Source organism: Somniosus microcephalus, chromosome 15, assembly GCF_052327205.1.
Source record: "Somniosus microcephalus isolate GS21.2 chromosome 15, FLI_Smic_1.0, whole genome shotgun sequence".
Lineage (NCBI taxonomy): Eukaryota > Metazoa > Chordata > Chondrichthyes > Squaliformes > Somniosidae > Somniosus > Somniosus microcephalus.
The window spans coordinates 14,155,859-14,172,084 of NC_141001.1; the positions used below are offsets into that span (position 1 = coordinate 14,155,859).

Here is a 16,226-nt window from a genome sequence, read left to right on the forward strand (position 1 = left end):
AGAGATGTTAATGGGAGATGAGCCAAGTATAGAGATGTTAATGGGAGATGAGCCAAGTATAGAGATGTTAATGGGAGATGAGCCAAGTATAGAGATGTTAATGGGAGATGAGCCAAGTATAGAGATGTTAATGGGAGATGAGCCAAGCATAGAGGTGTTAATGGGAGATGAGCCAAGTATAGAGATGTTAATGGGAGATGAGCCAAGTATAGAGATGTTAATGGGAGATGAGCCAAGTATAGAGATGTTAATGGGAGATGAGCCAAGCATAGAGGTGTTAATGGGAGATGAGCCAAGTATAGAGATGTTAATGGGAGATGAGCCAGGTATAGAGATGTTAATCAGAGATGAGCCAAGTATAGAGGTGTTAATGGGAGATGAGCCAAGTATAGAGATGTTAATGGAAGATGAACCAGGTATAGAGGTGTTAATCAGAGATGAGCCAGGTATAGAGATGTTAATGGAAGATGAACCAGGTATAGAGGTGTTAATGGACGATGAGCCAAGCATAGAGGTGTTTGGGAGATGAACCAGGTATAGAGATGTTAATGGGAGATGAACCAGGTATAGAGATGTTAATCAGAGATGAGCCAGGTATAGAGATGTTAATGGGAGCTGAGCCAGGTATAGAGGTGTTAATGGGAGATGAGCCAGGTATAGAGATGTTAATGGGAGCTGAGCCAAGCATAGAGGTGTTAATCAGAGATGAGCCAGGTATAGAGATGTCAATGGGAGATGAGCCAAGTATAGAGGTGTCAATGGGAGATGAGCCAGGTATAGAGATGTTAATGGGAGATGAACCAGGTATAGAGATGTTAATCAGAGATGAGCCAGGTATAGAGATGTTAATGGGAGATGAGCCAAGTATAGAGGTGTTAATGGGAGATGAGCCAGGTATAGAGATGTTAATGGGAGATGAGCCAGGTATAGAGATGTTAATCAGAGATGAGCCAAGTATAGAGATGTTAATGGGAGATGAGCCAAGTATAGAGATGTTAATGGGAGATGAGCCAAGTATAGAGATGTTAATGGGAGATGAGCCAGGTATAGAGATGTTAATCAGAGATGAGCCAAGTATAGAGATGTTAATCAGAGATGAGCCAGGTATAGAGATGTTAATCAGAGATGAGCCAAGTATAGAGATGTTAATGGGAGATGAGCCAAGTATAGAGGTGTCAATGGGAGATGAGCCAAGTATAGAGATGTTAATCAGAGATGAGCCAGGTATAGAGATGTTAATCAGAGATGAGCCAGGTATAGAGATGTTAATCAGAGATGAGCCAGGTATAGAGATGTTAATGGGAGATGAGCCAAGTATAGAGATGTTAATGGGAGATGAGCCAAGCATAGAGATGTTAATGGGAGATGAGCCAGGTATAGAGATGTTAATGGGAGATGAGCCAGGTATAGAGATGTTAATGGGAGATGAGCCAAGTATAGAGATGTTAATGGGAGATGAGCCAAGTATAGAGATGTTAATGGGAGATGAGCCAAGCATAGAGGTGTTAATGGGAGATGAGCCAAGTATAGAGATGTTAATGGGAGATGAGCCAGGTATAGAGATGTTAATGGGAGATGAGCCAAGTATAGAGATGTTAATGGGAGATGAGCCAAGTATAGAGATGTTAATGGGAGATGAGCCAAGCATAGAGGTGTTAATGGGAGATGAGCCAAGTATAGAGATGTTAATGGGAGATGAGCCAGGTATAGAGATGTTAATCAGAGATGAGCCAAGTATAGAGGTGTTAATGGGAGATGAGCCAAGTATAGAGATGTTAATCAGAGATGAGCCAAGTATAGAGATGTTAATGGGAGATGAGCCAAGTATAGAGATGTTAATGGGAGATGAGCCAAGTATAGAGATGTTAATCAGAGATGAGCCAAGTATAGAGATGTTAATGGGAGATGAGCCAAGTATAGAGATGTTAATCAGAGATGAGCCAAGTATAGAGATGTTAATGGGAGATGAGCCAAGTATAGAGATGTTAATGGGAGATGAACCAGGTATAGAGATGTTAATGGGAGATGAGCCAGGTATAGAGGTGTTAATCAGAGATGAGCCAAGTATAGAGATGTTAATGGGAGATGAGCCAAGTATAGAGATGTTAATGGGAGATGAGCCAAGTATAGAGATGTTAATGGGAGATGAGCCAAGTATAGGGATGTTAATGGGAGATGAGCCAAGTATAGAGATGTTAATGGGAGATGAGCCAAGTATAGAGATGTTAATGGGAGATGAGCCAAGTATAGGGATGTTAATGGGAGATGAGCCAAGCATAGAGATGTTAAATGTTGATTGTGAATCACTGTCAAGCCCCCGCTCTGAACCGGGTAATTTTTTTTCAGCTACCAGGGTGGGAAACATGTTGTGTTTTACCCGACATTAAAGGTAAGAAAGTTCTTTGGTCTGACTAACAGTTCTGCAGTAACTGCTGTGATAGGTTTTTAAATTTTATTACACCCGGCTCTGTCTGTAAGCGGTCCATCGAGAATCCTGCAGATTGGCATAGTTCCCAGCATTCCCTGTGTGCTGGTTGGGACGAATCTGAACGGGGCAAATTCAGCGCCAGCTATGCCCCCAGTCCCTGTGGTAATGTGATACCTACTGTAAAACCCCTAAAGGTGCCACACACTTCATAGAATGATACAGCACCGAAGAAGGCCATTCAGCCCATCGTGCCTTTGCCATCTCTTTGGTAGAGCTATCCAATTAGTCCCATGCTCTTTCCCCATAGCCTTGTAATTTTTTCCCTTCAAGTATTTATCCAATTCCTTTTTGAAAGTTACTATTGAATCTGCTTTCACTTCCCTTTCAGGCAGCGCATTCCAGATCACAACAACTCACTGCATAAAAATATTTTTCCTCATGCCGCCTCTGGTTTTGCCAATCACCTTAAATATGCGTCCTCTGGTTACCGACCCTTCTGCCAATGAAAACAGGTGCTCCTTATTTATCAAAACCGTTCATGATTTTGAGCACTTCTATCAAATCTCCCCTTAATCTTCCCTAAGGAGAACAACCCCAGTTTCTCCCGTCTCACCACATAACTAAAGTCCCGCATCCCTGGTATCATTCTAGTGAATCTCTTCTGCACTCTCTCCAAGGCCTTGACATCCTTCCTAAAATGTGCTGCTCAGAATTAGCCACAATAGTCCAGCTGGTGCTGTGCCTGCGCTGTATTGATGTTCCGCGGGTCTACCGCGATGCTCTGTGCCGCTCACGCCGTGCGTGCACTGTATTGATGTTCCTCGGTCCTCCGGCGATGCTCCCTACCGCTCCCGCCGTGCCTGCACTGTATTGATGTTCCTCGGGCCTCCGGCGATGCTCCCTACCGCTCCCGCCGTGCCTGCGCTGTATTGATGTTCCTCGGGCCTCCGGCGATGCTCTCTGCCCCTCTCGCCGTGCCTGCGCTGTATTGATGTTCCTCGTCCTCCGGCGATGCTCTCTGCCGCTCTCGCCGTGCCTGCGCTGTATTGATGTTCCACGGGCCTCCGGCGATGCTCTCGCCGTGCCTGCGCTGTATTGATGTTCCTTGGGCCTCCAGCGATGCTCTCTGCCGCTCTCGCCGTGCCTGCGCTGTATTGATGTTCCTCGGGCCTCCGGCGATGCTCTGTGCCGCTCTCGCTGTGCCTGCGCTGTATTGATGTTATTTGTCCTCCGGCGATGTTCTCTGCTGCTCTCGCTGTGCCTGCACTGTATTGATGTTCCTCGGGCCTCCGGCGATGCTCTCTGCCGCTCTTGCCGTGCCTGCGCTGTATTGATGTTCCTCGTCCTCTGGCGATGCTCTCTGCCGCTCTCACCGTGCCTGCGCTGTATTGTTGTTCCTCGGGCCTCCGGTGATGCTCTCTGCCCCTCTCGCCGTGCCTGCACTGTATTGATGTTCTTCGTCCTCCGGCGATGCTCTCTGCCGCTCTCGCCATGCCTGCGCTGTGTTGATGTTCCTCGGGCCTCCGGCGATGCTCTCTGCCCCTCTCGCCGTGCCTGCACTGTATTGTTGTTCCTCGTCCTCCGGCGATGCTCTCTGCCGCTCTCGCCATGCCTGCGCTGTGTTGATGTTCCTCGGGCCTCCGGCGATGCTCTCTGCCGCTCTCGCCGTGCTTGCGCTGTATTGATGTTCCTCGTCTTCCGGCGATGCTCTCTGCCGCTCTCGCCGTGCCTGCGCTGTATTGATGTTCCTCGTCCTCCGGCGATGCTCTCTGCCGCTCTCGCCGTGCTTGCGCTGTATTGATGTTCCTCGTCTTCCGGCGATGCTCTCTGCCGCTCTCGCCGTGCCTGCGCTGTATTGATGTCCCTCGTCCTCCAGCGATGCTCTCTGCCGCTCTCGCCGTGCCTGCGCTGTATTGATGTTCCTCGTCCTCTGGCGATGCTCTCTGCCGCTCTCGCCGTGCCTGCGCTGTATTGATGTTCCTCGGGCCTCCAGCGATGCTCTCTGCCGCTCTCGCCGTGCCTGCGCTGTATTGATGTTCCTCGGGCCTCCAGCGATGCTCTCTGCCCCTCTCGCCGTGCCTGCGCTGTATTGATGTCCCTCGTCCTCCGGCGATGCTCTCTGCTGCTCTCGCCGTGCCTGCGCTGTATTGATGTTCCTCATCCTCCAGCGATGCTCTCTGCCGCTCTCACCGTGCCTGCGCTGTATTGATGTCCCTCGTCCTCTGGCGATGCTCTCTGCCGCTCTCGCCGTGCCTGCGCTGTATTGATGTTCCTCGGGCCTCCGGCGATGCTCTCTGCTGCTCTCGCCGTGCCTGCGCTGTATTGATGTTCCTCGTCCTCTGGCGATGCTCTCTGCTGCTCTCGCCATGCCTGCGCTGTATTGATGTTCCTCGTCCTCCGGCGATGCTCTCTGCTGCTCTCGCCGTGCCTGCGCTGTATTGATGTCCCTCGTCCTCTGGCGATGCTCTCTGCCGCTCTCGCCGTGCTTGCGCTGTATTGATGTTCCTTGTCCTCCAGCGATGCTCTCTGCCCCTCTCACCGTGTCTGCGCTGTATTGATGTCCCTCGTCCTCCGGCGATGCTCTCTGCTGCTCTCACCGTGCCTGCACTGTATTGATGTCCCTCGTCCTCCGGCGATGCTCTCTGCCGCTCTCGCCGTGCCTGCGCTGTATTGATGTTCCTCGTCCTCCAGCGATGCTCTCTGCCGCTCTCGCCGTGCTTGCGCTGTATTGATGTCCCTCGTCCTCTGGCAATGCTCTCTGCCGCTCTCGCCGTGCCTGCACTGTATTGATGTCCCTCGTCCTCTGGCGATGCTCTCTGCTGCTCTCGCCGTGCCTGCGCTGTATTGATGTTCCTCGTCCTCCGGCGATGCTCTCTGCCGCTTTCACCGTGTCTGCGCTGTATTGATGTTCCTCGTCCTCCAGCGATGCTCTCTGCCGCTCTCGCCGTGCCTGCGCTGTATTGATGTCCCTCGTCCTCCAGCGATGCTCTCTGCTGCTCTCGCCGTGCCTGCGCTGTATTGATGTTCCTCGTCCTCCAGCGATGCTCTCTGCCGCTCTCGCCGTGCTTGCGCTGTATTGATGTCCCTCGTCCTCTGGCAATGCTCTCTGCCGCTCTCGCCGTGCCTGCACTGTATTGATGTCCCTCGTCCTCTGGCGATGCTCTCTGCTGCTCTCGCCGTGCCTGCGCTGTATTGATGTTCCTCGTCCTCCGGCGATGCTCTCTGCCGCTTTCACCGTGTCTGCGCTGTATTGATGTTCCTCGTCCTCCAGCTATGCTCTCTGCCGCTCTCGCCGTGCCTGCGCTGTATTGATGTCCCTCGTCCTCCAGCGATGCTCTCTGCTGCTCTCGCCGTGCCTGCGCTGTATTGATGTTCCTCGGGCCTCCAGCGATGCTCTCTGCCGCTCTCGCCGTGCCTGCGCTGTATTGATGTTCCTCGGGCCTCCAGCGATGCTCTCTGCCGCTCTCGCCGTGCCTGCGCTGTATTGATGTTCCTCGTCCTCCCACAATTCTCCCACTTGGTGGCAGAGCTTTCACCTGCCCATTTCCTGACCCCTGGTGCTCCCTCGCTAATCTGCTTTAGTCTTGTTGCTTTTCTCTGTGTCCTCAAAGCCCAACATTTTCATCATGACTTTGGTTAGCATTCAGAATTCTTTCACTGCTGCAAAGTCTGTTCTCTCCTGTGTGAAACACCTTGAGACATTCTTTTATATTAAAGATACTAAATGCAAGTTATTGCAATGCAACACTGGCAGAGACCAAACTTTGTATTCAGTATTCACTGTACACCTTTATCCTAATTTCCTTACTAAATCTGTGTTAGGATTCAAATTCAGTTATTCTGAGGCAGTTTTATTCATGGCTGATAATATAATGGCTTAATTCATCCCATGGCTTTGAGGTGGTTTATCATTAATTGATGGTGTGAGACTTTACATGGACTCTGGCAGTCTGAGAACTGCAGTGCTTGTCCGGAACAGTGACACTAACTGGAGTCAAATCAGCATGTACACATACACACAAATATGGGCAGAATATGTGGAGATACGCGCGGACACGGACACACGGACACGCAGATACGGAGACACGCGGACGGACGCGGACATGGACACGCACAGATGGATGTGGACGCAGACAGACGGACACAGACACGCAGACACAGATACACGCAGACAGACACACGGACACGCGGTCATGGACACACGCACGGACACAGACACAGGCACGCACACGCAAACACATGGACACGGACACGCGGACAAGGACACACACAGACACAGACGGACACAGATACACGCAGACACAGACGGACATGGACACATTCAGACACAGACAGACACGGACACACAGACGCGCTCACAGACACGCTCACACAGACGCGCACTCGCACAGACGCACACGCTCGCACAGACGCACGCGGACTCACGCTCACACAGACATGCTCGCACAGGCACATGCTCGCACAGGCACACACTCGCACAGAGACACATGCTCGCACAGACCCACATGCTCACAGACACACACGCTCGCACAGACACACGCTCGCACAGACCCACATGCTCGTATGCACGCGCTCGCACCGATACGCGCGCACTCACACAGACGCACGCGCTCACAGACGCACGTGCTCGCACAGACACGCGCTCGCACAGAGACACACACGCTTACACAGACACACCTGTTCACACAGACACACGCGCTCGCACACACACACGCTCGCAGAGACACACGCTCGCACAGAGACACACGCTCACACAGACACACACGCTCACACAGACGCACGTGCTCTCACAGACGCACGCGCCCACACGCTCACACAGACACACGCTCACACCGTTCACACAGACAGACACACGCGCTCGCACAGACACACGCTCGCAGAGAGACACGCTCACACAGAGACACACGCTCACACAGACGCACGTGCTCTCACAGACGCACGCTCACTCAGACACACACAGACGCACGCGCTCACACACAAACACACGTGCTCACACAGACGCGCGCTCACACAGACGCACGAGCTCACACAAACGCGCGGACACAAACGCACGGACACACACACCTGCAGACACGGACACACGCTCACAGGGACACGCTCACACAGACACACGCGCTCACACAGACGCACATGCCCAAAGAGACACACGCTCACACAGACGCACACGCTCACACAGACGCACGCACCCTCACAGACACACGCGCTCACACAGACACACGCGCTCACACAGACACGCGCTCGCACAGACGCACGCGCCCACACAGACGCATGCGCCCACACAGACACGCGCCCACACAGACGCGCGCTCACACAGACGCGCGCTCACACAGACAAGCTCTCACAGACACACGCATTCACACAGACACACGCGCTCACACGCACTCACACAGACGCACGCGCCCACACACACCCAGGCGCTCACACAGACGCACGGACACGGACACGCGCATGCGGACACGGACACACGCTCACACAGGGACACGCTCACACAGACACACACGCTCACTCAGACACGCTCACACGGACACACACGCTCACACAGACACACACGCTCACACAGACACACACGCTCACACAGACACACACGCTCACACAGACACACACGCTCACACAGACACACACGCTCACACAGACACACACGCTCACACAGACACACACGCTCACACAGACACACACGCTCACACAGACACACGCGCTCACAGAGACACGCGCTCACACAGACACACACGCTCACACAGACGCGCTCACACAGACACACTCGCTCACACAGACACACACGCTCACACAGACACACGCGCTCACAGAGACACGCGCTCACACAGACACACACGCTCACACAGACGCGCTCACACAGACACACTCGCTCACAGAGACACACGCTCACACACGCTCACTCAGACACGCTCACACAGACACACCCGCTCACACAGAGACACGCGCTCACACAGACACACACGCTCACACAGACACACCCGCTCACACAGAGACACGCGCTCACACAGACACACACGCTCACACAGACACACACGCTCACACAGACACACGCGCTCACACAGACACACACGCTCACACAGACACACTCGCTCACAGAGACACACGCTCACACAGACACACCCGCTCACACAGAGACACGCGCTCACACAGACACACACGCTCACACAGACGCGCTCACACAGACACACGCGCTCACACAGACACACTCGCTCACACAGACACACACGCTCACACAGACACACACGCTCACACAGACACACGCGCTCACACAGACACACACTCACACAGACACACACGCTCACACAGACGCGCTCACACAGACACACGCGCTCACACAGACACACACGCTCACACAGACACACACGCTCACTCAGACACGCTCACACAGACACACCCGCTCACACAGACACACGCTCACACAGACACACACGCTCACACAGACACACACGCTCACACAGACACACTCGCTCACACAGACACACTCGCTCACACAGACACACGCTCACACAGACACACGCGCTCACACAGACACACTCGCTCACACAGACACACACACTCACACAGACACACTCGCTCACACAGACACACGCTCACACAGACACACACGCTCACTCAGACACGCTCACACAGACACACCCGCTCACACAGACACACGCTCACACAGACACACGCGCTCACACAGACACACTCGCTCACACAGACACACGCTCACACAGACACACACGCTCACTCAGACACGCTCACACAGACACACCCGCTCACACAGACACACGCTCACACAGACACACGCGCTCACACAGACACACTCGCTCACACAGACACACGCTCACACAGACACACACGCTCACTCAGACACGCTCACACAGACACACTCGCTCACAGAGACACACGCTCACACAGACACACACGCTCACACAGACGCGCTCACACAGACACACTCGCTCACACAGACACACGCTCACACAGACACACACGCTCACTCAGACACGCTCACACAGACACACCCGCTCACACAGACACACGCGCTCACGCAGACACGCGCTCACACAGACACACACGCTCACACAGACGCGCTCACACAGACACACGCGCTCACACAGACACACTCGCTCACAGAGACACACGCTCACACAGACGCACTCACACAGACGCACGCGCTCACAGACGCACGTGCTCGCACAGACACGCGCTCGCACAGAGACACACACGCTTACACAGACACACCTGTTCACACAGACACACGCGCTCGCACACACACACGCTCGCAGAGACACACGCTCGCACAGAGACACACGCTCACACAGACACACACGCTCACACAGACGCACGTGCTCTCACAGACGCACGCTTAATCAGACACGCGCTCTCACAGACGCACGCGCCCACACGCTCACACAGACACACGCTCACACCGTTCACACAGACAGACACACGCGCTCGCACAGACACACGCTCGCAGAGAGACACGCTCACACAGAGACACACGCTCACACAGACGCACGTGCTCTCACAGACGCACGCTCACTCAGACACACACAGACGCACGCGCTCACACACAAACACACGTGCTCACACAGACGCGCGCTCACACAGACGCACGAGCTCACACAAACGCGCGGACACAAACGCACGGACACACACACCTGCAGACACGGACACACGCTCACAGGGACACGCTCACACAGACACACGCGCTCACACAGACGCACATGCCCAAAGAGACACACGCTCACACAGACGCACACGCTCACACAGACGCACGCACCCTCACAGACACACGCGCTCACACAGACACACGCGCTCACACAGACACGCGCTCGCACAGACGCACGCGCCCACACAGACGCATGCGCCCACACAGACACGCGCCCACACAGACGCGCGCTCACACAGACGCGCGCTCACACAGACAAGCTCTCACAGACACACGCATTCACACAGACACACGCGCTCACACGCACTCACACAGACGCACGCGCCCACACACACCCAGGCGCTCACACAGACGCACGGACACGGACACGCGCATGCGGACACGGACACACGCTCACACAGGGACACGCTCACACAGACACACACGCTCACTCAGACACGCTCACACGGACACACACGCTCACACAGACACACACGCTCACACAGACACACACGCTCACACAGACACACACGCTCACACAGACACACACGCTCACACAGACACACACGCTCACACAGACACACGCTCACACAGACACACACGCTCACACAGACACACACGCTCACACAGACACACGCGCTCACAGAGACACGCGCTCACACAGACACACACGCTCACACAGACGCGCTCACACAGACACACTCGCTCACACAGACACACACGCTCACACAGACACACGCGCTCACAGAGACACGCGCTCACACAGACACACACGCTCACACAGACGCGCTCACACAGACACACTCGCTCACAGAGACACACGCTCACACACGCTCACTCAGACACGCTCACACAGACACACCCGCTCACACAGAGACACGCGCTCACACAGACACACACGCTCACACAGACACACACGCTCACACAGAGACACGCGCTCACACAGACACACACGCTCACACAGACACACACGCTCACACAGACACACGCGCTCACACAGACACACACGCTCACACAGACACACTCGCTCACAGAGACACACGCTCACACAGACACACCCGCTCACACAGAGACACGCGCTCACACAGACACACACGCTCACACAGACGCGCTCACACAGACACACGCGCTCACACAGACACACTCGCTCACACAGACACACACGCTCACACAGACACACACGCTCACACAGACACACGCGCTCACACAGACACACACTCACACAGACACACACGCTCACACAGACGCGCTCACACAGACACACGCGCTCACACAGACACACACGCTCACACAGACACACACGCTCACTCAGACACGCTCACACAGACACACCCGCTCACACAGACACACGCTCACACAGACACACACGCTCACACAGACACACACGCTCACACAGACACACTCGCTCACACAGACACACTCGCTCACACAGACACACGCTCACACAGACACACGCGCTCACACAGACACACTCGCTCACACAGACACACACACTCACACAGACACACTCGCTCACACAGACACACGCTCACACAGACACACACGCTCACTCAGACACGCTCACACAGACACACCCGCTCACACAGACACACGCTCACACAGACACACGCGCTCACACAGACACACTCGCTCACACAGACACACGCTCACACAGACACACACGCTCACTCAGACACGCTCACACAGACACACCCGCTCACACAGACACACGCTCACACAGACACACGCGCTCACACAGACACACTCGCTCACACAGACACACGCTCACACAGACACACACGCTCACTCAGACACGCTCACACAGACACACTCGCTCACAGAGACACACGCTCACACAGACACACACGCTCACACAGACGCGCTCACACAGACACACTCGCTCACACAGACACACGCTCACACAGACACACACGCTCACTCAGACACGCTCACACAGACACACCCGCTCACACAGACACACGCGCTCACGCAGACACGCGCTCACACAGACACACACGCTCACACAGACGCGCTCACACAGACACACGCGCTCACACAGACACACTCGCTCACAGAGACACACGCTCACACAGACGCACTCACACAGACGCACGCGCTCACAGACGCACGTGCTCGCACAGACACGCGCTCGCACAGAGACACACGCTTACACAGACACACCTGTTCACACAGACACACGCGCTCGCACACACACACGCTCGCAGAGACACACGCTCGCACAGAGACACACGCTCACACAGACACACACGCTCACACAGACGCACGTGCTCTCACAGACGCACGCTTAATCAGACACGCGCTCTCACAGACGCACGCGCCCACACGCTCACACAGACACACGCTCACACCGTTCACACAGACAGACACACGCGCTCGCACAGACACACGCTCGCAGAGAGACACGCTCACACAGAGACACACGCTCACACAGACGCACGTGCTCTCACAGACGCACGCTCACTCAGACACACACAGACGCACGCGCTCACACACAAACACACGTGCTCACACAGACGCGCGCTCACACAGACGCACGAGCTCACACAAACGCGCGGACACAAACGCACGGACACACACACCTGCAGACACGGACACACGCTCACAGGGACACGCTCACACAGACACACGCGCTCACACAGACGCACATGCCCAAAGAGACACACGCTCACACAGACGCACACGCTCACACAGACGCACGCACCCTCACAGACACACGCGCTCACACAGACACACGCGCTCACACAGACACGCGCTCGCACAGACGCACGCGCCCACACAGACGCATGCGCCCACACAGACACGCGCCCACACAGACGCGCGCTCACACAGACGCGCGCTCACACAGACAAGCTCTCACAGACACACGCATTCACACAGACACACGCGCTCACACGCACTCACACAGACGCACGCGCCCACACACACCCAGGCGCTCACACAGACGCACGGACACGGACACGCGCATGCGGACACGGACACACGCTCACACAGGGACACGCTCACACAGACACACACGCTCACTCAGACACGCTCACACGGACACACACGCTCACACAGACACACACGCTCACACAGACACACACGCTCACACAGACACACACGCTCACACAGACACACACGCTCACACAGACACACACGCTCACACAGACACACACGCTCACACAGACACACACGCTCACACAGACACACGCTCACACAGACACACGCGCTCACAGAGACACGCGCTCACACAGACACACACGCTCACACAGACGCGCTCACACAGACACACTCGCTCACACAGACACACACGCTCACACAGACACACGCGCTCACAGAGACACGCGCTCACACAGACACACACGCTCACACAGACGCGCTCACACAGACACACTCGCTCACAGAGACACACGCTCACACACGCTCACTCAGACACGCTCACACAGACACACCCGCTCACACAGAGACACGCGCTCACACAGACACACACGCTCACACAGACACACCCGCTCACACAGAGACACGCGCTCACACAGACACACACGCTCACACAGACACACACGCTCACACAGACACACGCGCTCACACAGACACACACGCTCACACAGACACACTCGCTCACAGAGACACACGCTCACACAGACACACCCGCTCACACAGAGACACGCGCTCACACAGACACACACGCTCACACAGACGCGCTCACACAGACACACGCGCTCACACAGACACACTCGCTCACACAGACACACACGCTCACACAGACACACGCGCTCACACAGACACACTCGCTCACAGAGACACACACTCACACAGACACACACGCTCACACAGACGCGCTCACACAGACACACACGCTCACACAGACACACACGCTCACTCAGACACGCTCACACAGACACACCCGCTCACACAGACACACGCTCACACAGACACACACGCTCACACAGACACACACGCTCACACAGACACACTCGCTCACACAGACACACTCGCTCACACAGACACACGCTCACACAGACACACGCGCTCACACAGACACACTCGCTCACACAGACACACACACTCACACAGACACACTCGCTCACACAGACACACGCTCACACAGACACACACGCTCACTCAGACACGCTCACACAGACACACCCGCTCACACAGACACACGCTCACACAGACACACGCGCTCACACAGACACACTCGCTCACACAGACACACGCTCACACAGACACACACGCTCACTCAGACACGCTCACACAGACACACCCGCTCACACAGACACACGCTCACACAGACACACGCGCTCACACAGACACACTCGCTCACACAGACACACGCTCACACAGACACACACGCTCACTCAGACACGCTCACACAGACACACTCGCTCACAGAGACACACGCTCACACAGACACACACGCTCACACAGACGCGCTCACACAGACACACTCGCTCACACAGACACACGCTCACACAGACACACACGCTCACTCAGACACGCTCACACAGACACACCCGCTCACACAGACACACGCGCTCACGCAGACACGCGCTCACACAGACACACACGCTCACACAGACGCGCTCACACAGACACACGCGCTCACACAGACACACTCGCTCACAGAGACACACGCTCACACAGACGCGCTCACACAGACACACCCGCTCACACAGACACACCCGCTCACACAGACCCGCTCACACAGACGCACGCGCCCGCGGACACAGACGCACGGGCACACACACCCGTGGAGACGGACACACGAGGATACAGACGGTCATAGGCACACACGGTAACACAAACACACAGAGACAGAGGGGACAGAGCGTGCCGATGGATGGCTCAAGTTTGCTGTGTTTGAACCAAAGTTATATTGGATCCACATTCAGACCACATATGCGAGGAGAAGGTGGTACATTGTAATCACTCGGGTACTGATGGCTACAATCACAGAGCACTGTGCAGTGTGTAAAGCACATTTACTCATCCTTTCCATTCTTCTTTTGCAGTCTATCCAGGTACGGTTGGAACTGGCTAAGGAGCTGGGCACCGGGATATCTATCTGGGAACTGGGACAGGGGCTGGACTATTTCTACGACTTGCTATGAAAAGGTCGCTGAACAGCACAAGGGGACACGCCCTTGACAGTTTTGAGTCTGCATTTCCAAGCAGCCCACAAGATGACCAGAACCATTGTCACTTGACACCGCTCCATTGCCCAGTGAAGTAAACAGTTGCTCCAGCTGAGTTTCAAGAAGATTTTGAAATTTAAATAAATATTGAAACTCTAACCTGGGGCTAAAAGTTCAGTTCCCCAAACCTCTCTTTAAATAAAAGTACAGTAGCTAGAACAGTCCTGATTTCTTTTGAATTAAATGAGAACTTTTCTGGATTGTTGAGTTACATTCTGTTTCCCTTTGTTCACCGAAATAGACAAGCTTCCTGTTACCAGTTTCTCAGGCTGTGCTAACACAGTGTGGGAGTCCCAGTTGTGTATAGTTCTGGTACCAGTTCTGATACTCTCCTGATAGCTACTGGGGCTGCGATGAAATCCCAACTTAAAGAAAGGGTTTCTCAGATCCAGAGAGCCCAAGCCCTGGGTGATAGACCGGAGCTTGATGCTGATTTCAAACCTGGGGAGTAACATAAGGACATAAGAAATAGGAGCAGGAGTAGACCATATGGCCCCTCGAGCCTGCTCCGCCATTCAATAAGATCATGGCTGATCTTTGACCTCAACTCCACTTTTCTGCCCTAGTCCCGTATCCCTTAATTCCTCTAGAGTCCAATTCCTTTCCAGGAAGTTATTGGACTGCTTCTGAGAATGGATCAGTGAGACAATCGCAGTATCAACTCTGCTTGAACAGCACTTTGTGGCAGATCATTCCTACCCTTACACCTCCCCTTTAATTCTTTTGTGCCTTCTATTTCTACTTGTTGATGAGATAGTGATAAATCTATCACTAGTTACCATATTGTAATCTTTCATATCAGGTCACCGTTGACCTTTAACACTCCAGTGAAAAAGCCCCAAGTTCTCCAGTCTCTTCATGACGAGCCCTTTATCCCCAGTGACATCCCAGTGGATGGATACTCCACCCTTTCCATTGCTTGTAGATCCTTGCTATTAAAATGTCTTTCAGATGAGATTATAACCATCTGCCTTGTTCCAATAGTTTGGGTGGATGC

The 16,226-nt window shown here is 54.6% G+C and overlaps 1 protein-coding gene across 5 annotated transcripts in view; it reads left to right on the forward strand.

Annotated features, from left to right (window-relative positions):
* The window catches only part of chid1 (chitinase domain containing 1), a 359,637-nt gene extending 344,208 nt beyond the window's left edge, over positions 1 to 15,429 (forward strand). For 4 of the 5 annotated variants that reach the window (XM_086007507.1, XM_086007503.1, XM_086007505.1 and 1 more), the window contains 2 exons: positions 2,347 to 2,389; positions 15,047 to 15,429. In XM_086007507.1, coding sequence (XP_085863633.1) covers positions 2,347 to 2,389; positions 15,047 to 15,145 — 142 coding nt within the window. In that variant the 3' untranslated portion in view covers positions 15,146 to 15,429. The remainder of the gene's footprint in view (positions 1 to 2,346; positions 2,390 to 15,046) is intronic. The other variant, XM_086007504.1, reaches the window with a different exon arrangement.
* The last annotated feature ends 797 nt before the right edge of the window (positions 15,430 to 16,226 follow it).